Source organism: Atractosteus spatula, chromosome 4 (assembly GCF_055471065.1).
Source record: "Atractosteus spatula isolate fAtrSpa1 chromosome 4, fAtrSpa1.hap1, whole genome shotgun sequence".
Classification (NCBI taxonomy): domain Eukaryota; kingdom Metazoa; phylum Chordata; class Actinopteri; order Semionotiformes; family Lepisosteidae; genus Atractosteus; species Atractosteus spatula.
In genome coordinates, this window is record NC_142709.1 from 8,671,625 (window position 1) to 8,695,228 (window position 23,604).

Genomic DNA, 23,604 nt, shown 5'->3' on the forward strand with positions numbered 1-23,604 from the left:
GTATCTAAAGCACTTGGTATTCAATTGTAAATTCTTTGTATAGAGATCAAGGCAGCAGGGCGTGCACTTTGACCTGTACTTCCAAAACAAGCAAACAGCCGAATCGTAGTTTTTTTTATATTGCCTATTACCCAAGACATAAACTTTGACCACTTACTTACGGGGATTATGTTTACCTATTCCAAATTAATACACTTTTGATTATGCGAATGGTTGTAGATGACCGATGACTAACACGCGAAGAGAGTGTCGACTGAATCAATACTTTTTTTTTTTCTCTCTAAAAGTCCTAAATAACCATTAGTGGACAAATCACTTCAATTCACAACTACATTTTATTTATTTTCCGGCAGGCTGGTCTTAAGTCTTCAGGTTGAAATACATCTTTAGGTTCGTGTTGTCTTACGCTTTAACGGGAAAACAGACGTGGTGCTGTCGCATGATATCTGTGGTATTTTCTACATGAAAATTAGCCAAACGTGCACAGACAACAGTTCAGTTTTGATCCAAACCCTCCCCGTCGTATTTAAACTTGTTCAGTTGGAAATTATGCCGGAGCCTTGTTAACATTTCAAATTTTCAAGAGAGAAGTTGCAGAAAAAAGTAGAACATCACAGAAACGCTACTTTTGTTTATTGTTTATTCCGTCTAAGTCTTTAATATAATTTAAGCAGTTTGTCAGTCTATGTGTTTATACAATTCAGACACCCTTTCTTAAAAGCTTACCTTGATTTTATTCCCCATGCCTTTGTTCGGTTAAAAAAACACGAAAAATTACTATAACATTATTATTTGCTGAAGGCTAGTTAATCAAAGTTCCCCAATAATCAGAAATCAATAGGATTTTGAAAATATGAAACATTATAAATGTCAAAATACTGCATTTTAAAAATAATGTGTTACTGAAATTAATACATATGTAGAGGTTCACTTTGAAATAAATACTAATGGTAGGATTTAGAATCATAAATAAACACATTGCTGATGACACTTTCAGTACATTGAGTCATTTGCTTTACAAACAAACTTTACATTTCAACGAAAAAGATATATAGGTAATCAACAAGTAACAACATCTTTGCGTTAGTGATAATAGTCGTTGATTTAGTCAGCAGAAATTCTTGAAAAATTGTAAACATTTTGTTGGCGTTGAGGACGACCGTCTTCACATTTTGCAAAAGGCCGTTATAAGTTTCCTCTCCGCCTGAACTGACGAAACATTTTTTTTCTTTTTATTCACAAAATATTAAATTTCGGATTTATAACGTCATTAAAAGGTGTCGAAATTCCTCACTTCAAAAATTTGACGAAAACGATAACTCAACAGGTGCTCAAAATGTGTCTTGTTTCCCTCCAAAAGTGCACTACCATGACATGGGCGTCTTTTTCTTTAGATACTAAAATAAAACATTAAAATGTATTATTAAAGGACAGTAACATACATTCCATATTTTGCATCACTTAAATATGTAGAATCCGTCACATTATAATATTTCTAAAAGAAAAACATATAGCTGTACGGGCAGGTGGAGTTAAAAAACTTGATTGTTGTTAATAATAATACCTTTCATTAAAAATGACGACACATTACTATAAAACATTTTTAAAACAATAAGGAAATTACAAGAATAAAAAACATGTAATACTGCTTACGTGGGTAATTTCTCTAAAATGGAGAATGTGACAAAATAAATAGCAATACAATTAAAATAAGGGAAAGTGCGTAGAAAAAGTAAAAGAATAATGTTATTTTGGGGAGGAAAAATGTTTCTCCTTGCGATACAGCTTAAAAAAGAGTGCAATTTAAGTTCACTCTGAGGCCTTCCAATTCTGCTTTCCCTTTTTAGAATTATTGTCCTGACGCGTTTAGCATTTTGCACTCTCTCTCTTCAATAATTTATGAGTGTCTGTTTACACATTTTAAAAATAGAAAGATATGATTCTCACATAAAAATATTTTCTGTCTTTATTCACTAATTTTCACTCAGAGCGACAGGACGTAACTGTTGTATATCATTTGTCAATGCAAGTACCAAAGTGTTTTTCCTCTTGTGTGTACAGTAGCACTTAAGTTTGTCATTATTAATTGATCAGTATTTACAGGTATTTACGATTTGTAAGTCACATGTTTAGGTCACTAAATATTTCAGTTGATGCGTGCTTTCGTCATACAATAAAGCTCACTTTTCACAATAAGTTCTGGAACAAGATTCGGTTCAGTTAAAAACTTTTAACTTTTAATGAAATGCAAAAGTCACACAGAGCGTGGCAGATGTTAAATACCGTCTGTGTAAATTACACTTCATCAATAACTATTAGGCACCCGGTCTTAACTAAATACGCGTTTCTGTTAATTTCAATTGCTCCGATGAATAAAAAAGTCACATCTTTTAAAATAGGTAATTATTGTATTTATAGGTAAGACATCAAAAATGAAACTAAACACAAAAACGTCGCTGTTTTTTCAGAATCAGGGCAACATGTTTGTAAAATTTATTTAACTCATAATTCAACGCAATGTCAGGATTTTCTTTTTGTGGCAGAAATGCATTTAGTAAACTATTTACACAGTCGTAGTCTCTTGTCAGCTTCTAGAATATTAAAAATTATTTCACAATTTACAAGAAATATTACAACAAAAAAGAAATGTTTCAGATACAGAAACTCACATTTTTACAAACGTCTGAATATATGTCCAATGGAAAAGAAATTGTCTCATGAACTTTAACATTTGTCTTGTTTAATTTATTTTACATAGCTCGGAGGCCATGAGTTACTTTTGTTATTTCTTAAAACTGCTGTCATTTTGCACAGAAAGGAAAAAAATATCCTGGTGACTTAAATAACAGTGATATTAGGAATACCACATTTGTTTCAAAGCTTGGCATCGCCTAGTATGTGAACAAAAATGAACAATTATCCCTTAAATGTGGACAAAATTATAAAACATTAACTCATTCTAAAACTCGTGTATGCGTAATATCGCTCTCTCTCTCTCTCGTTTCTAAAAGGCAATCAAAACAATATTTACCTTCAATGTACAACATCAAAAACAGTCTGTACAAAAGGTAGTTCAGTGACAATCTAAAAAAGAGGTAAATATTTGGTTATGTGAATTTGTAAGCTTGTTGCAGTTTTTAAATATGTGTTAATGGAACCGTTCCATTTACCCCTGTAGTGGTGCTCTGATAGTGCTGGGGCAGTGCGTGAAGTCTATTTTGGACTGACGGGTCACCTGCTTCTCCCGTCGGCAAATACATGCTTATCATTTCCCGTAGGTCCCCGGGACACGGAGCTCTAGAATGACTGGTAACAGGAGGGCTTACACTTGGTTCTGATTTCACCAGCGACCCCAAGGTGCCGATAGCCCCGGACGAAGCGACACTTGAGTTTTGATGCTGCGTGTAGGAGATCCCCCCATATCCTGAAGGAGAGGCGCTCATGTAGCTCTGAGAGTTCGAGATCGGGCTGTACTGGAGCGCGGTCATGTCGTAGCGGTGCATGGGCTGCGGGTTATGCGGGTGGTGGTGGTGAGCGTGGTGGTGATGTGCCCCGCTGCCTGGGTGCTGGCTGTAGGCTAGCTGAGCCTCTTGCATCATTGCCGCCGCGGCCGCGGCCGCTGCCACGGGGCCCGAGTAGGCGCCGTTCGCCCAGCCGTTCATGTGCGCATAACCGGCGTTTGCCGTGCCACCGTGACTCCCGGGACTCTCTAACCTCTGTCCGACCCCCGCTGGGCTCATCCCGACCCCCAGTCCGACTCCACCTCCGCTGCCAGCCCCAGCGGCCAGCAGACCACCAGCCAAAGAATATTTGTCCTTTTTGAGCAGCGTCTTGGTCTTCCTCCGGGGTCGGTACTTGTAATCCGGGTGTTCTTTCATGTGCATGGCTCTCAGCCTCTTTGCTTCATCGATAAAGGGTCTTTTTTCAGCCTCGGACATGACTTTCCATTCCGCGCCCAACCTCTTGCTGATTTCGGAGTTGTGCATCTTGGGGTTCTCTTGAGCCATCTTTCTCCTCTGGCCCCGGGACCAAACCATAAACGCGTTCATCGGTCTCTTGACTCGGTCTTGGTTAGATTTGTTCCCGCTATTTGGCCCAGTTTGCCCCGAATTCGTATTAGTCTGGGGTCCTGGGGAGTGCAAGTCCGTCTCCATCATCATGCTATACATTCACCTGGCTTTAACTTTTCAACCAATACAGATGAACATTCAGCTTCGGCGCTAAAGTCCAGCTAAACTACCACACAAACCCCCTTGAAAACGGCACAAAAAAAGTAATATAATCCAGAATGATAATCAAACCGTCTTTGGACTTTTTTTTTCCCCCCAGAGCTTTCTTTTTTTTTCTCCTCCACTTGCTTTTCACATCCAGAGTGATGAAAAGCGTCTTTGAGCTACTTTCTCTGACGGAGTAGAGAAGTTAATAGAGCAGCAGCCATATGATGCGGTTTGACAGGGATTAAATGAGCTGGAGGCGGCCAATGGCGTTTTAGAAACGGTGTGATTTGCATGGCGCGCAGTCAGGTGACGTAAAGAAGTGAGAACTAACTAGTAGGCGGGGTGTGACAGGGGGCTCACCTCCGCCTCTTACACGGAAGGTAAATAGCAATAAACCATTTAGGATAAGTTTGCCCCAACAACAACAATAACAAAAAATATATAATTTTATATAATTTGCTGGCCCTGAGGCTGCATCTTATTGCCAACAGAGATCATAAATCTGCAGGCTACTCTCGCCCGGGGCACTTTCCGATCTCGCAATACGTCCACAGTGGATGTACTCACGACCTTAGGCGAGTATCATTTAAAGATAATGGTAAATGAAACGTGCCGTAAGGTTTTACTTTGCGAATAAATAATGACGTCCGACAGGTCTACTGAGACGAACGCACGTTGTGTTGTATTTTAAAAATAAGATATTAACTGTGAAAATGCTAACACGGGGTTTAGCACAGAACGTTTTAGGTGGATTTTATGAATTACACAGTACTTAAATTGGAAACGCCCATGTTTTTTTTTTGTGTGTGTGGAAAAGAATCACTTCAACATACTGACAAGAAATATAAAAGCATTCCAACGCCCTATTTCACACTCTAAATCCGATTTGTTTGCATTTGGTTTTTCGGCTATTGATAAATTGTACACCATCTAAGTTTTATTTATAATCTCACTCGATATTTAGACACCCTTTTCTATTTTTTTTAACGTGATAATACTTCGCTGAATGTCTTCATGACTGTATCATCATTTGAGTGCTCCAGCCCTTTTTCTGTACTTTGGGTATAAAATGCTAACGGAGTGGGTTTTCATTTTATTCAGTCCGCCTTATTTATTTGCGAGTTGTTCACACACCATTCAAGGATCTGCATTTTGGTACACGGAATGTACTTCTTGCTGGTGCTGCGTTATTTGGATATAGGTGCAGACAAATAACGAAAAGTAAATATAGACAACACCCATACACAAGCCTATCAGATTTCACTACTACGTTGTTGTATCATTAAACTCTTTGAATTCCATTCCTTATAACGTATGAATAGCCCGGTTCGCTTTAGGATTCTAAACCTGTTCATATGATACGAATTTATAAACCTCACATCTGAGCAATATAAAATGAATGAATGCGTGACCCTTTAAGGAGACTTTAACTGTGGGGACATTCTCGTATCGTACATAGAGAATCCATAAGGTAACGTCCGCACCTTAATAAAAAACCCAATTAGTTTCTTTCTTTAGTTTCTTTATTTTTTTTCCTCATAAAAAGTAAGGGGTCTTTTCAGTTTTTAATTGGCGCTACAGGTGCGTCTTGTTGTGAAGGTTGCTTAGGAACAGGTGACTGACGCCTCCAGCACGTGCCAGGCGAGCCTCTTTTGTCCAGCAACTCCGCATACAAGCTTTGAATGGGAATGCTAAAATAATAGTTGAGCTCAATGCATATTATGGTGCTTTCCAAAAGCAATGTGACTACTTGTGTTTATGTCTCCAGTATGCACACACACGTGTGTATGTGTTGTAAAGAAGCACGTGATTGGCAACATAATATATATATGTATATTAACAACTATGTACGGACCACGGTACGGGTAATAGCTGCTTAATTTTCGAGATCTACAGATTTAGGACATTACGTGATTTCTGATATGATTAACGAGCACAGCAAGCAAATCGCATCTTCTCGGTTTAAAGAATTTTCTGCAGGATGTCTTTGTAATGAAGCCGCAACTGGAAATCCTCCAAATAAATGACAGAAGTCCGCGTCCGTTCTGATGAGGAGAACAAAGATACAGAAGAAAATCAAACAAATTCTAAATTTGTTTGTGCGGTAGCTGGAACTGATTTAACCAGACAAACAAAATAATTAAATTCAAGTGAATCTCGGCAATTCACACTTAATTCTTTTTTTAAAGCAATTCTCTGTGGCCGATAACTCTGCATAGCTAGAAATCCGCAGAGCTCATCCAAGTTCCAAGTGTCAACCCTCCAGCTAACATCAAATTAATTGCAAGCTGCCAGTAGCCAAAATATTCACGAGAAAGCTATTTGGTATCACCAGGAGACTGGCTGATTTAGGAGGTAAAAGCGTAATTTGAAAGTGAAATATCAAACTACTTTTTCTAGCTTTGCAGAATTGTGGCAGAGTTTGATCGCCGTCTGCTGGCTGTAAATATGGTTAGTGACTGATGGTGCTGAAAGACAGCTCTCTTAACCAAGGACAGAATTCAACTCTCTTCGAAAAGAAAACTGCCTGATGTGTTACAGATACCTCACTATTTTAAAAGCTAATTAAAAAAATCAGAATTAACTTTCATATGTCCAATAAGAATTATGTATCACAGGAAGACGGATCTGGAACAGCAATGACACAATTAAGGGTGTATAGGTACCTATGACTAGATTAAAAAAAAGTAAAACCGAAACATATACACACATGAATTCGCGCGGAGAAGAAAACATAATAAAAGTGTAAGGCCTGCTGGGACAATATCTACCCTCACCTCTCACTCTTTCTGCCTTTTTAGATTTGATTTTATTATAGACCCCTTTCAATGAATGTTTGCTATGCATGTCAGCAACGCAGTCTGGTTAATAGATTTTACATTTTGGAATAATGACGCAAATTAATTTAGTTTTCAAAACATTCAAAACTCTAGAGCCTTGGAATAAGAGCTCACCCTGTGAGCAATACTCACACATATAATTCAAATTTCACAGCTGACCTATTCTGAAAACCTCAATCAACTACTAATTGAAGGGAAAACAAAATATTCTTTCCCTACAGCACAGCTAACGATTTAATCATTATATCAGACTTTATAGCTTTTAATTAGGCTAATGCTGATAGTATATGGAAAGAGATAATTCAATACAGGTCTTGTTGAATTCTGTAATTGGGTTAACAGCAGAGCGATTGCATACACGTCAATATTCAAGCTGCGTACTCTGTTTTCACAGAGAGAAGATAGACACAATGCTTCAACTCTCAAAGGTATATAGCCAAATACAAAAGCTGAAGTTATACAAGGTATGTCCCAGGCTCGTATTCTGGCGTGTCCATTTTTTTTTAAAAAAAAAGGGTTTTAAAATTTAAGACTTACCAGCTATTTCTTCTGTTCTGATAACAATGCATAATAACACACAATTCTTTGTAAAATGAACAAACCAATATTAATGATGTAGGCTTACGTTTAAGTATTTACCAATCAAAGGATAAAAAAATATAATAAAATACTTATTAAATACTAGCAAAAAAATCATAATTAATAACATAGAAAAGTGGATTATTATATGCACATGACCAACAACTACGTCAATAACAATAAGAGGAACAATCAGATCAGAAAATTAAATTGCTCCTCTCATTGATGACTTTTTGTGTACCGAACTCTTACTTATAGTAAAAAAAAGTATAGTCTACATTAAATATTACGTTTTTTCTATTTTTGTTTCTTTTTGTTCCGTTTCCTGCACAAAAACTGTAAAACGCAAAGGTCATTTTTAACTTAACACTACTAAAAAAGTTTTTTTTTATTCCTTTTTCAGTTCTTTATCTTTATTAATCATACAATATGTGTAACACCATCTACGTGAGCGGGGTAGGCAGCTCTTTCAAACACAATAATGACAAGGGAGATATTTTCTCTGTCTCACGATGAAACGAAGGTACAAATATTTAAGAAATTCTTGACGGATAGCATGATTTCTTTCTCACAAATTGCAAAATTAAAAAAACAACAACATTTGTGTCGTAAGAGTATGGGTTTTTAAATATATTTGTTTTAAAGAATTAATGAAGGCGTATATTTCTGTCCCTTCAGTTGTAAGCCAAATGGTTTTGAATTAAACAGAAATAAATTCAGTCTTTGTCTTTGAAGATTCGGATGTTGACCTACATGTTATTATAAGGACGGAAACAGAAGCTTCTAGCTATTCTTATATGTTAAGGTGTTTGCAAAAAGCTAAAATCCAAAATCCTTTAAACTGGTGCTTCAATAAATGCCACAAGGTAAGCAAAAATTTAAATCCACAAATAGAAAAATCGCGTACTTTTAGTTTGTTGGGTCGTTTTGAAATAAGGCTAGTTTTATGCAAGATAGTACATCAAGCAATTCAATACATCATCAATACCAGTTAACGTAATAAATGAAACTTTGTCTTTTCCATAGATAAATCACAGGTTTATCAAAAAATAATTAGTAGCTTACTAAAGGGTTCTGCACTATGTCGCATTCCTGTTTGAACACCTGCCGGTAAAAGCACCAAATAAAACGACGAAGATAATTTTTTTCTTTTCAAAACGTATTGTCGCAATAAAATACAAATATTAAAAGAGACTTTCGGCGGTCCAAACATATCCAAATATTTATGTCCAGTGTCTGATCTTCTAAATCACGTATTTAAAAGCCATCTGTTGATAATACCCCTCGTGAGGGAGACCTTTCAACACAATCGGTTAGACATTATTACGGTTGATATCTTATGTTTTAGATTTAAAGTAGCTTATTTAAACTTCAGAATGGAATTTACGTTTTAAAAAGCTCAATATAATGGTAACTTGTAACTATTCTCAATATTTACTTTTTAAAGTGTCATGTCATTGTCTGCCAGTCACTACGTTCTTTTGAAAAATTCCCGACTGCTGTTTGGAAAATATACATACAGTACACGGCTGGTCTCCACCGAAAAGTGTAAAAGTCCTTCCCTTTTCCTTTAATTTTTTTTTACAGCCTCAGCTTTCACGGAAAGTTTTCGAATCCTATTTTGAGTGCCGTATTTCATATATTTTTGTCCCAGTTTTCGAAGTTGTCATACGCTGTCGGAATCCAACTGAACTAACCAAAAATAATAAAACGCTGGTGCGTGTATATTAATCCGGCAGCACAAAATATGTTAATTTAGAATTATATTGTTTTTATAATAAATTAAACTCATGTTGACGAGCGTGTGTTATTTAAAGGTTCGTAGCACCAATGCCCCCTCTTATTTCCGTTCAATCATCATAGAAGCTTACTATTTCGTATATTATAGCAGAAACAGCAGTATTCTTCAACCTGTTACTGTTATTGTCCCAACATGTTACACCTTAAACATTACAGAATCACAATTTGGTGTTCGAAGAGCAATAACAACAATACGTGCCAAAATAAAGCAACAACAACGCAGTGATTGCTTTTGTAACTTGTGTTGCGCAAAAACATATTGTTTTGCTTTACTTAATATCATCCTGCGCTGTGCCCTTTCAAATTCCAAGCTGTGTTCTAGGGGGGTATACGTTGAATTACTTTGTGGTTCTCAGTTGTGACAACATAATATGGACATCACTTTTATTTATTCAATTCACATGTACACACGGTTGAAAAAAGAGAACACTTGTGGATGTATTAAAATCAACTAACAATATAATCTCGCTTTCACACACAACACTTTTTCTTAAGATTATACCGGGCAGAACTAAAGATAACACATAGATGGACAGATAGGAATAACAGAACTCCTTTCTTTCAAAGTCCTAATTTTGGAGGCGCGAGGCATCACTGTTCATCTGTAAGAAAGCGATAATGATAATTCATCAGGATCGTATAAAATTAATCCGGTATTTTCTTTTAATATACACATAAAAGCATTTACGCAGCACGGCTCTAAAGGAATTTGAAAATAAAAAGTAAAAACTATAAATACATACTGTATATGTATTGCCTTTGGAAAGGCCTTGGTTTTGTGGGGATTTTCATTATTTGTGTTCATTAACCAATACCATAGCCTATTCCAAGATTGTCATTTGAAACTGCTTAAATAACGCCCCTCAATCGCTCTATTTTTTTCTCCGAAAGGAAATTTAGAGTGTCTCTTGAACTTAGGATAGGAGAAAGCCCGTTTTAAAAATGCGACCATCTGACAGGTGCTGGCAATCAGTTCCAAATCCTTTTTATAGCTATTAATTGAAAAAAAAATACTATTCACATTGTATTCCTGCGCATAAAGGAGTTTCAAGATACATTTTCATGTAATCAGTTTAGACAATATATAAGAAGATTCAGATCTAGAGAGATTAGCAATGTGGTGGGAAATACTGTGCCAATTACAATTGAATAAAATGAACACAGTATACAAAGTACTCTCTAATACTTTGGCACAATGCTTAAATTGTTACTATTTGTGCATTGGCCAATCTGAAAGTAAAAGACGTGTAATTTGTTGGTTAGTACATACCTTGATATGAAATAACAAGGAAATCATAGCATATAGCTTTTGATTTCTAATTAGGTCTGTCTAAAATAACATACATTGAGAGGCCTAAGTGTATGTGTAATGACAAAATCCTAAAAGAGATACTTGGTTCATCAGTTACGCTCTGTCAACATCACACTACCAAAATCACAAAACAATCCAAGCAATAAAGGAGGAATTTAATAGGTTAATTGACTGAAACAGCTATCGTGCTAAAACACCTGTTTCTGATAAGAAAATCAGCCATCCTGTATCTGTTGATCAATTTCTAGACTCTTTCACCTCGTATTGCCTGTTGATCGACAAAGCCATTCATCCAATCTGTTCAGACTCTGAGGTAACACATTTGCATGTCATTGACCAGCTTTCCGAAGTATGTGCACAGCAAACAACTGCAACAACAATAGAGACAAAAGCCCTTTTACAAATACTGTACTAATTCTACATGCAGCGGGAAACCAAACGATTTAAAGATCTTAAAGTCTTGTTTCCCCGAAGAGATGAAATAAACTCGATTTGACCCAAGCATGGCAGGACACAACGTGTTAAAGCTCAGTTATGCCAAAGCTAAATTCGTTAAGATCCAGCAAAAAAAAAAATGCAATAACTTATTTTTTTTTTTGCCGGCACGTGTAGTGCAGCATCAACAGTGTCAGCTATTCCTGCAATTGCTTTTCTTTGGCCGTATTGATTGATTGACATCTCATTAGTGCAGTTAATGAAATTTAACTTGAATGCGAATTCTCATTAGGGAAATTAACAGGATAATCATTTATTTAAAAAGCAAATCCCAGAATTTCTTTTATAACATGCTGCGCCCAAATAAGCTTACAAGTAATTATACATCAGTACACCAAGGTTACAGTCTAGATTACGTTTCTGCTAGCTAAACACGGAACAGTTTCGATAAAATATACAGAAGAAGATTAGGCATTCATTATATATATTTATAATTTCACAGTCACTACCAAGAATTATTCGAGTTCAAAGCACACACATACACACTGACATGTTTGCATGTGTGAACACATACAGTACTGTAAGCGTTTTGCGCATAGAAAGGCATATACCTGTTTTGACACGTAATTGCAAAAAGTTCCATGTGAATATGTAGAATAAAGAAAATGTTCAATATAGCCAATCCATTGTTGTCCATACCCATTTCTAAAACAAATATACATTTTTTCGAAAATTCCAAAATACGATCAAGTTCCTAAAGTTAAAGGAACAAAGTAGTTTAATTTGAGCCGAACTACATTCGCTAATAAAAAGGCGTGCACATTCACAACGAAACCTACTGAAATTAAAAGAAAAACATTCATATCGAAGTCTTAATAAGCTATCCCTTTTCTTTGAGGTTATGTAGACTTACAGAAATACTGCGAGTTCCATTCTCCCCAAATTGCAGACCGTGATGCCAGGGAATGTCATCTTTCCCCAAAAATTCCTATTTCTAGGCACCTTCTTAAATAAGCACCGAGCTTTTAAAAGCCTTATATCAAACCACCAGCCCCACCAAATTCTACCGATAAAGTGTGCCAAGGACAGCAGTGCCCAGCTCCAAACCCCAGCACTCACTCAATACACACTGAATAGGAGAGAAAAGAAAATGAAATTTATTATTGATAGACTTTAAAGACAATTTCAAGTTATTGTTTCTCTCGGCAAAAGGGCTCCTTCTTACATAATGAAACGCCTTTTGTGTGGCGCGGAACAATACAAAACAAGTATTCTAATAAATAGCCACTTTTTTGTTCCCTCTCGACGTTGAATGGAATTGAGCAGTTGGTTTGAAAGCAGCTGCGACGCTTCAAGGAAAGGAGGTGGAGCCTGGCCTCGCTCTGTCTCCAGACTACCAGCAGAGGTTTTTCTTCCGTCTTCGTAATCTTCTCCTGCCTCCCGTCCCAAATTGCCTGCACTCTCGCTTACTGTCACCCGCACCCAGATTCGCTTTAGCCCAGCTTAGCTTTGCCGCTTTTACGCCAAAATGACAAAAGTTTGTTGCAGCACGCTTCCGTATATTTTGGCTCTCGCCTGATCTGTTAGTTTTATTTTATGTAGTTTCGAGCGCTGTGCTCTTAAACCGTGTTCGTCTCGGTGTATACTTTACATATATTCCGTCTGTGTATTTTCTGTATCGTCTCTAATAAACGCAATTCACGGGGATAATCTATATTTCTGTAGACCCGTCGGTCTTTCCTGATCTCTTTTTTTTCCTCCGCGTTGTTTAACAATTTAGTTCCTCGCATTACCTCTTTATCCCAGACCATTTTTAGTTAAAGAAGATTGTTTAATCAATATTATAAGGTATTATGTTTCTAATACAGGGAAAGTTATATTAATATATTTTTAAAAGGATGAATTTTAGTGGTGTCGTTGCTTAATCGTCATCATTAAGATAACCTTTTGCATTGCAAAAGAGGAAACACTTGTTTTTGACTATAATTCATGATTTTGAAGACAATGACTTCTATACTCAGAAGTGTTGCACTCCTAATTCTTATCTATATATAGTTAGTGTGCTTGATAATAAGATGAAAGCTGGCTAGACTGATAATTATATCTTGCGTTAGAATAACTATCAATTTGGGTCGTTTGACATTGATATTGAATGTAACACGTTTATGCGTGTACTGTAACTTTATGTACAGGACATCAAAACTATGACGAAATAGCTAACGTAACAATTACCTCCTGTTACATTAATGTCGATTTACCTAAAAAGAACTGAAGATGTTTGATTTTAAAGACTTAGGGCTTTGAACACTATATGTAACTGATAACAATTCTAATAATGGAAATCATGGAAAACAACACATTTTCTAGAAGTAGTTTTACAAGCACGACATTCCTCACAAACTACAGAAGCTGTGAATTTAAAGAGTAACCCTGCCTTTAATTCGAAAATCTAAGACGCTAAATTACAAAGGTACGGTGAATAAGTAGTGTTTCGGAGTTGTAAGCAACAGTATGTTTTGTCTGTTTTTTACATGGAACTCCACAGTTGGCAGCCACCTGTCTTTGACAGCCTGTCACATTTTGTCACATTGTAGCAGGAGAAAGGTTAAGTAAGAGCAAGGCATTCTGGAAAACAGATGTCAAATCTACAGTTGGCACATTTACATAAAGCCCCCAAAGGCCTGTTGCCTATTAAAAGTTCGCTTTCTTTTTAATCCTCTGAAGCCTGAGCTTCCCGCTTTACGTTTTGGAAACGTCGTCCCCAAGAAAACAAGAAATTGTTTCTACCTATCTGCTTTCCGAAAACCCAACATTTCTCAGTCTCGTAGATAATGGACGCGCCACCGTCTCAGACTGTATGGAGGCGCATGGAAAGGATTACAAAATCGCAACACAAAGTCAGAGATTTACGGAGGGGGCGAGTCAGGGAGGAGGGAACAGGCAAGGAGGTAGCAGCGAAAGGCGATATTTGTCTAGGGAGGTAGGAGGCCTCACTTCTCATCCCGCACAATTTGCGTTGAAATGAATGCACAAGCATGTCGGCTTTCACCAAATATTCATCAGTCGTGGTGACCACGCTGTTGGCCACGAAAAAAACAACAACCACATTACAGTTGTAAGCTAGTTTACATGAAACGAGTGCGCTTAAACGTATTTCGCAGATAAAATAAAACAGACTTTCGCATTTCTGAAAAGAATGTCCTTTTCCCAGATCAAATTTGGTCATCCTTGCTAACCATACCTGTTGAAGAGCAGTTGTTTTAATGTACTAATGAATGTCAGAAAATATGATTGACAAGTACTCTGTATATAATCCCTGTTTATTTTACATGGCACGAAAATCTAAATGCATCTGCTGAAATTTTTTGTTGTTGAAATTTTCAGCACAAAAATACTCTTCCAAAGTTTCGGACACAATCCTTGCTTTAAAACGTCATGCACTGTACGATGTGCAAGGAATCACATGTGAGAGTCAGATGTCAATACTGGATATGTGTTTTCTGACTGCGGCCGAGAGGATGTTGGAAACCAAATGCAAAATTCAGAATTCTGAGTGTACATATACAGTAGCATCTTAAATGTACATTAACAGGGCTTTTAGGTTAAAAAGATGTTATTAACTTTATTTACCCTATCAATGTCTGAATGGAAGTGGATGGGGGCTCTTTTGTGCCGAGTGTCTAGGGAAATGCTTCTTCCCTGATTTCTAAACTTTTTTTTAAAACGTTTTTATCTCGTATTCATGTCTCTTAGATAGACCGGTTTCAGATTACCCCCATCTTTAGGGAGTCTTTCAAAAAAGATGATTAGAAAGTTTATCTGGGGATTATCTGGGCTTTCTTCGGATGGAGATGCCTTTCAATCAACAACTTGCTTTCAGAAGAGGCTAACCTCTAATGACTATTATCAAACAAAGCTTAGAAAAGTGTTTTCGCACCACAAGGCGTGATTATAACGCACAAATAACTGGAGAAATAAAGACATCTTCATACTATTACAAAAAAAAATCCAATATGGTCCAGTAATGCCAAGGTCAGCTAACTGAAATATGTTTTTTTTCTTGATTTTTTTCTTTTTTTTCTCTCTGCACTGTAATTGTTTGTGTATTTACGGTGTCGAATACCCCTCTAATTCAAATCCATATTTAAAGGAATTTTAATATGCTGGATTTTGTTTGCTTGCTAATCTTTCACTTACATTCAGATTCAATCTTTTCGCAAGCTTTTAACAACGAGTAGGTGTTAGCTGTGTGTCAATCACTTATCGTTGCAATTTGTTTTTAAATAAAAAAAATCTAGAATAATGGCTATTTCAGATGCAGCTGCTTAATTCTTACGACTGTATGCAACCTACTGCATTAGAACACTTATCAGGAAATAACTGGAAAGCATCTTTTAATTTTAAATTGCATCTGAGTAAAATCCCTAAAAGGCTAGATCTTTTTTTTTCTCCAGTGGCTACTCATGTCTTTAAACCCTCATCTGCTTTTTGTTAGTTTTCATAAATGTATTTTAAAACTTAATTTAGCACAATATAATTATGTTTCAATTTGTGAATATTTCACAGATTTACATAATTTAAGCCTGACATTCATTTTGCATCATAGTAATGTATTATGGAACATTTCAGGCAGTGTTATAAGAAAGAGAGGTACAGTAGAAAAATGCACATTTACACTTTGCCCTGAAGAATATTTAAAGGGGGTTGGTTAGTAATTAAAATCAAAATAACATTAGGAAACTAAGTATGAAGTGGAGAAACTTAAGTAAAACATATTCCATTTTCTTAAGGGTTTTTGCCTTTGCTATAGATTGCAGTACACTGCACATTTTATTATGAAAGCTATTACTTTAGTCTTCAGGATTGCCAGATTACTCCAGGATTATTAGATACTTGGAGGCCATTTCTCATCTCACTTTGAAATTGAAACAAATTAATGTGTAGGTTGGGCACACAGTGTTTGGTAAGTCACAATTATTACTCTTTATTTCTAGGCACTGTAAAAAAAAACGGATAGAAAAAAAATGTTATTTTTTCGCATTTCCATTTTTGATTTCATTATTTTAACTTTGCAGTTACCTCTTTTAATTTCTCTAGGGCCTTTGGCGAGAAGTCAGAAACGCATATTAGCTGTTGTGATACCACAACAACTTTGGATACCAAAAACAGCATGGAAAACAACTTACTGGATTCTGCTCAGTTTATACAATAGCATGTTTCCATTTCGATACAAGCTGCGTAGCCTGTCTCGTCTCAGACTGGGCATCCAATCCGAGTCCATTTTGCAGCCCTGGACTTGCACCCTCCTTTTTTACCTTGAGCTGGATTAAAGTGGTTACTATTTGGGAGTCACGTGACTATTTAAACACACATTACATCATTCTAGAGACTTGATGTTTCGAAACATGGGTGCAATGTGTTTTACGATAGACTAAATTGGATTAGAAATTCAATTACAGCCCTGTGCTCCCACTCTGAGAATGCTGACATCATGCACCTGGCAGCTCATTTTAAACAGACTTGTCTCCACTATTTTTAGGGCAACATAAACCATCAACTACAGAAACTCTACGATAGAAGCCTTTATTATTCTTATATTAATATAAAAATAATATCTGTGCATGCAGTATGAAGTAGGTTTTGTTTATAGTATACCTTAAGGAATTGTCTTGGACAAAGGCATCGACAATATTAATAATATTAACATTACTAACAGCAAGAGTACTGTGCATTGCTACTTAGGAGTAACACATAATGCCTGGTTACTTTGAAAGATTTTTTAGTTCTGTTCTATAGTAGAGTAGTATAGGCGTATAATGTAGCACACAGCAAGGGAGTGTACCTGTATTTTACTTAGTGCTTCAGTCTTATGAATTATCGTTAAATGGAGGTCACTCTGGTCTGGTTAATGATCTCTATCTTATATATTTTCCCCTGCCCCTCACTTAATATGTGCAACCAAACAACAATGAATTTGCTTGGTCATGCCAGTGAATTTGTCATTGCATTGCACTCTGATGTGCTATAAAATTAAAAACCTGGCCAGCGTACCTGTCATTACTCTAGTACCAGCTGATTGTGCCCATAATACCCTTTCTCTTATGCTGGTATATCTTCGGCTTTCTCCGTTTACGTTGGACAGAAATCGGATCAATGCCCCTGGATAATTAAGTTGAAAGGATCACATGTCACATTTTGGACCAACATTATTTTGAAAGTTAATTCAGAGTGGTGACAAATGCCAGTGAGATCAGATTTAACATTGTACCCTAAACCTGTATATTTTACCTCGTCTTATGTTGATGGAACAATAAGTTGCTTCTATTACCCGTAATTTGTTTTTGGAATATAAAAATCCAAAAACATAATATCAAAATCCTTCTCACGTTTTTAGACCATTAAGTTTCACTTTCTTTTTTTCCTAAGAGAATCACTGTTCTAACACTCATACTGTAGATTCTTTGGTACAGTCAGCTTCTTTGTAACTGCCCTGCTTTGTAGCACATAAAGCTGTAAAAAAGGAAGTGTAGAGGTCACCCATGAAAGTAGCAAGAGAGAAGGGGACAAATACATAAAAGCCTAGGGCGCAAATTATTTGTTCAAGGTATCAAATACAAATAAATCTTCACTAGTACTTGAGGAAGAGACTGGTCTGCAAACCAGCTGACAGGCATTGCGAGGGAGTCTTAAATCAAATCAAACACACTGCCTTTCCCATTATAAAACAGAAGAAAGCAATAATGGGACTTTGGAGGTTTTTTGTTGTTCCATCTGCAGGCCAACTTTAACAAACTTAAGCTGTGGCTCTCAAGCTTTCTTTTATCTAGCCCTCAATATTTACTTAGCTGATCAGTGTCAAGCTGAGGACGTTTTTTAATCTTCCGTGTTCTAATTCATTGACAAAAGCTCTATAACACGCTAGCGCCAACCAAACAATGACAGGAGAATTATCATGGTAATGCAAGCAAAATGTTTCATAGTGCTGAAATTATTTCTACTCTGGTCTATAAACTGGGTTTTTTTCTATGTGAAACGCGTGTTGAACAACTGAAATTACAGGGATTTGTGATAGCACTGAGTGGCCCTAAAGCAACAGTTTGCTACGGGCCTGCAGTGAACATGTGTCAGCCCTAAATGACCAAAGACCAGGCAGGAACACTAAATAAGGAGAATGGTTGACTGGTCAGAAGGCACTGCAATTAAATATCTGTAGGATCGCACAGACAGCCATCCCTGTCATACAGTGCATGGCCCCTGTACTCTGAGGCATTCCCATTTTTGTGCTTTAGTTAGGCATTCCGGTCTCCCTGTCCTTCCCATGTGTAAATTTTAATTTCACTCTTACCTATACCTGAGTGAAACCCAAAGCAACTTCAGCTTTATTAAGACTGACCTACATTGTCTTGGGTTGCTGACTTGTTTCTTTAAGGTTATGCATAATGCTGGGTTATGTTTTGGAAAACTGTATTGTATTATTTACCCTCCTTCCAGTCCATGTGCAGTCCATATGAAATATCTGCTCTCTTGGGTGTTTCCTGCAGTTAGGCATCGCAAAACTGCAATTGATAATTAAATTGGAAGAAATGGGGATAAACATGCTACTTTACAGACAAATACGAAGGACACGGAACATCAAATATATTTTGAAGATTTTTAAAGTCTAAACATAGGTTTTACCTTTAAACGTACAGTACTTTCTTTGGTTTTGTGTGAACAGGACAAAGTTGAGACCTGCCCTGACTGAATGGCTGACTGAAGTTCTTCAGGCATGATCCATACATTTCTTCTTGTTCTTGTTTTCACCCCTTACTTGTATTTCTGCATTTGTTCTCCTCTTTTTAACGTTTCCGTTAAGGAAGGGGCCGTTTAATATCCAGCGTGTGCAATGTACAGTGTGCACTGTGCGGCTACCCTTACAGCTGTCACTTTCCAAGCTGAACTAATACGTCAGGTGAGTGACAAAACAAATAGCTGAGACCAGCACCTGAAATACTCTGGAGCTGGAAGCAAACAGATAATAAAATAACATAAAACAGCTATTGTGTGAAAACTGCATGGTTATTGTAAAGCCTTACTAATAAGGGCATTATCTCTTTAGATTCCCCTCTGTATAATATATATAATATGACACTTTGGGAAGCTCTCTGGCTGGGTTGATTATATAGTGTGGGATACTTACTCACTTTAATATTCAGAAAGTGCAAATTGGTATGCCATTTTCATACGACTGCTTCCTGTGAGGAGGATGATTAAGGAAGAGCACGTAATTACAGATCTCCTGCATCTGATTACTACATTTCAGAGATGTCTCCGAAAAGGTATGGGAGCAATACGGCCTACCCTACCTAATTCTCAGAGCCAATTTTCAGCGACACTCTGGAAAAATAACCAATGGATAAATCGGGGAAATTCACAGCACTAAACACGACAGCAAAAGAGGGGTCGGTTCAGTGGCTTTTCTTAGCATGTGTTTTGGAATCCCTAAACCAGCAGGACCGCGTTCAGATAGTGTAACATCAGCTGTAGCTCTATCAAAACATGTTAGTGCTCTGCAGGTGCTAATTTCATCAAAGACATTTTTGCGGCGGCTGAGCTGTGGCTTCTGTACGATCCCAGTTGTAGCTGCTGTCAAGTCTACTGTAGTTAACAGTGTTAACAAGAGCTGAAGTGCAAAAGCTTGTCCAGCCTGGACACGTGCCATCATAAAACATGACCAAAACTCAAAGGCATTAGCTGGTGAAAGATTTTTCCGCTTATGTCTTCTTCCTTGTTGTTTCAAGCTGGATAGTGATCACGTTAGAACTAACATGCGATGACACTCAAAACAAGTCAAGACGCATTTTTTCCCCTTGCCGTGTTGACCAACTTTCTTCTTGTACTGTAGATGTAATCGACATCTTGTAATTCTCTTGTAAATGTTTTTTTTTCTAGTACTGTCCATACCATAATGCTGTTTTGGATTTATTTAAGTACAAATGGCTTTTTCCATTTACTTAAAAATGAATCTTAACATTTCCCAGCAATCCTGAATGAAAAATAGACAATAAGATTGAAGTGAACTAACAATAAGGACACATGCGGCTTTCGTCTTTGATGAAATGTTGCTGTTTTTTGTGCCTTTTCGGCACGTCCTGGCAACAAACAAAAGAAAACAGGATAACCGCATACTCAGATTGCTCACACTCAGGGAGCAACACATTTTGAGGAAATTCAGGGTTTACAGAAATAAAGACGTTTTATGACAGGCCTCACAGCTGTCCATCTGATGGACACTTCGTTTTACTCAGATCTCTAAAAGAATAGGGGGGCATATTTTGATAAATATACACACGCATATACATACCTGTATATATGATACAGTTGCCCAGAGACACGTAAATCAGAAATATAAAGGCTCCAATTGCATAGTTGAAGCCTTAATATTTCTGATATGAGGCTAATAAGGAGATCTTAAAGATGGTCTAAGGTGCAGACAATCACTGTTAATCTCTGGATTTTGAAAATGAACATCTGAGTATAACTAAAATACTGCCAGTTGTTATAAATGTGTACGAGATTCATTGAACACTTACGAAGGACTAAGTCCACTATTTCTGCTGCAGTTTTCTACAACATTAGCTGCAGCTGTAATCTCATTTTATGTTCTAGATCACAGGTGTTCTGTTATACTAACAGAAAATGCACAGAAAAAGGAAATATGTGGGACCTTTTCACACAAAGCAAGCAAATGCATAATTAGTCAAAATACAACTTCAGGTCATTACAGTGCTTTGGGGAAGGAAATGTATGTTCAGGAGGTGGGTGTAATTTCAATGTAATGTATCAATATCTCATTAAATGAGATATATTATTTTTCTAATTGTGACAGCTCCTCTTTCATAAATATTTCAACTAGAAAAAATACATTTTAAAGCATATTATTATTTTCGTATTCAAACTGAATTCCAGTTCTACTGTATGTCAAACTGCCAAAATAAATTCTGTCTTTCTGTGTTGCATGGGAGCCAATGTTTTTCAAATAGATTCCAAGCGCAGGGTAATAGCATTAGCGCAGTGACAGAAAAGTCTGTAATCAGCCATCTGATTAGTAAATGTGAAAGAATATGTCTTAAACTTCAGAAAAGATCAGAATGGATACTACTTTGTGTAATGAAATAACTGAATTGTGCAGTGTTGTGCATACAGCAAAGCTAAGCACCTGGTAAAAAAGAAGCCACTTTCATTCATCCTAAAAACAAAAACTGAAAAGGCATGAGAATGTACACATACTGTACAGTATAAACACACACATATACAAGCTTGACCATCAAAATTTGTTTGGTACACAATTACTCTCTTTGGTGCATGTCACACAAATTATGTACATTATACTGGAATGCCAAATTTTATTGGAGGACTCTGTTCCCTGGGATTATTTAGATTTGCAGCACAAAAGGAATGCATCCCAGGACAGCCAGAACAAGCCAGACAGATGACTGACTTGTGTATAAATTCGTACCACCAACGGCCCTACACTCACAGGCAGGAGATGTGTTAGTGTATCTGTGTACAGTAGCTCCACTATGTACTTGCACACCAGGATTGCAGCTGGTACATGTTTTTACGACAGGTATATCAATTTAATTTATAAGCCACAAAATGCCAACCAGTATTTTTGGTTTTTATTCACACATTCCTCAGTCTCATATTTTTCCATCCTGATCTTCAAGTCTTCTGTACAGAGGCCATCGCATCGTAAATCTTTACCTGGTGCACAGATACTTCAAAAACTGTATAATGTTGCTTAGTATCCCAAACAGCAATATTTACAATGGCTAGGAGCTCAGTCTGCAGGGCACAACATCACTATGGGCAGTACACAGCACAATTTTGTGGTATTTAACAGTTCAGTCATTTCCTTTGTGAATGGCTTCTTAAACTCAATGGGCACCCTTTAATACTAGCAGATTTTAGTGGGTCCTCAGACAAGGCTATTTGCTGTTTGATTTCTAACTCTCTGGCTCACCTTTTTCCTAACTCCGATCCCACATGAGGTGTTTTTACCTGTGGTGTTAGACAAGCATTGCTTGATTTTCAAGTATCATTTTCAGACATGCTCGAGAAAATCTGTGCACCTGTGTGCCTATATACTTTTCTCTTGGTGTTGAGACTGTGATATATAGACCTTTCCAAACATTCCCTGAGTCACACAGTCTGAGCTTGGTTAGATCCTTAGGAATGCAAGGGAGAGATGAATATGTATATAGTACTTATTTACTGTATACATGTGTTTATATGGTAAGCTGAGGGAATGGCAGCCTATCTGTGAGCTGGTGAGTTTGCTGCAAGGGTATAGATGGTCAAGGGGGAGGGATGGGAAAAAGTCCTGTGTGCGAGACTTATATACCTACAGTATGTGAGCAGAAGCATGTGAGATTAGTTCAGTTCAGTTTATTTGTTATATGCACAATAACAATGAAATATGTATTTGCATGTATGCTCCAATACAAAGACATTAAAGGAATCATCAAAAACATAAACACAGAACAGCAGCAGCAACAACAACAAGTTAAATATAATACATCTTAGAAAAGAAACACCAGTGTGAGCCAGTGGTGGGGGTAGAGTTCAGTAGTCTGACAGCTTGAGGAAAGAAACTGTCTCTGAATCTGGACTTTTGTGCCTTTATGCTTCTATAACGCTTCCAGAGGGAAGGGGGGAGGAAAGTGAGGAACCAGGATGACTGGTGTCCTTAACGATACTTCCAGCCTTCCTGAAACAGCGAGTTGTAAAAATATCTGCAATAGAGGGGAGCTGTACTCCAGTGATGGACTGGGCTGACCTGACCACCCCCTGTAACGCCTTACGGTCAGACAATGTGCTGCTGCCAAACTACACTGTAATTAGATTAGGATCTAACCTTCCTCCTGGACCTCTGTTACGAACTCCATTGAATTAGTACTGTAAGTCCCTAAATGGAAATGGATTGTAGGCTTATGAATTTTGAAATTATGAAACAACTGGGCAAAGAAGAGTACTGGATAAAAAGGATCCAAATTGTGAAGCCTAACCGTCATCATTATTATCCCCGTTTTCATGTTTTTAACAGGTATTTTGTTGCGTTTGTTTCCATTTAAAACCCTGGACTAAAGTGAAGGGGAACAAACTATACTGTGTTTACTCCTGCTTTCAGTACACTGTGGTTTCTGAACTTTTGAACATTACCGTATGTATCCATGTCTATATGCATGTGTGTACATGAACAAAGTACTGGATAATACAGTATATATTAAAAAAACACACATATGACAGTACAAAAATAGTTGTTTCTAAGAGCTTGGCAATTATCTTTAGATTTTAAGTATTGTTCCATTCATCAATTAATTGCAACACCCTTTTTGATTGATATATAATGAATTTAATGGTTTTAACAGTTCACAGA

The 23,604-nt window shown here is 37.0% G+C and overlaps 1 protein-coding gene across 1 annotated transcript; it reads right to left on the reverse strand.

Annotated features, from left to right (window-relative positions):
- Positions 1-626: 626 nt before the first annotated feature.
- Positions 627-4,432, reverse strand: sox1b (SRY-box transcription factor 1b). Its single transcript, XM_088914595.1, has one exon. The coding sequence runs from the start codon at positions 4,167-4,169 to the stop codon at positions 3,138-3,140; it is 1,032 nt and encodes a 343-aa protein (XP_088770721.1). The 5' UTR covers positions 4,170-4,432; the 3' UTR covers positions 627-3,137.
- Positions 4,433-23,604: the final 19,172 nt, after the last annotated feature.

Coding starts and splice junctions, on each gene's coding strand:
- sox1b (XM_088914595.1), bottom strand. CDS start 4,169: ATGTATAGCATGATGATGGAGACGGACTTGCACTCCCCAGGACCCCAG.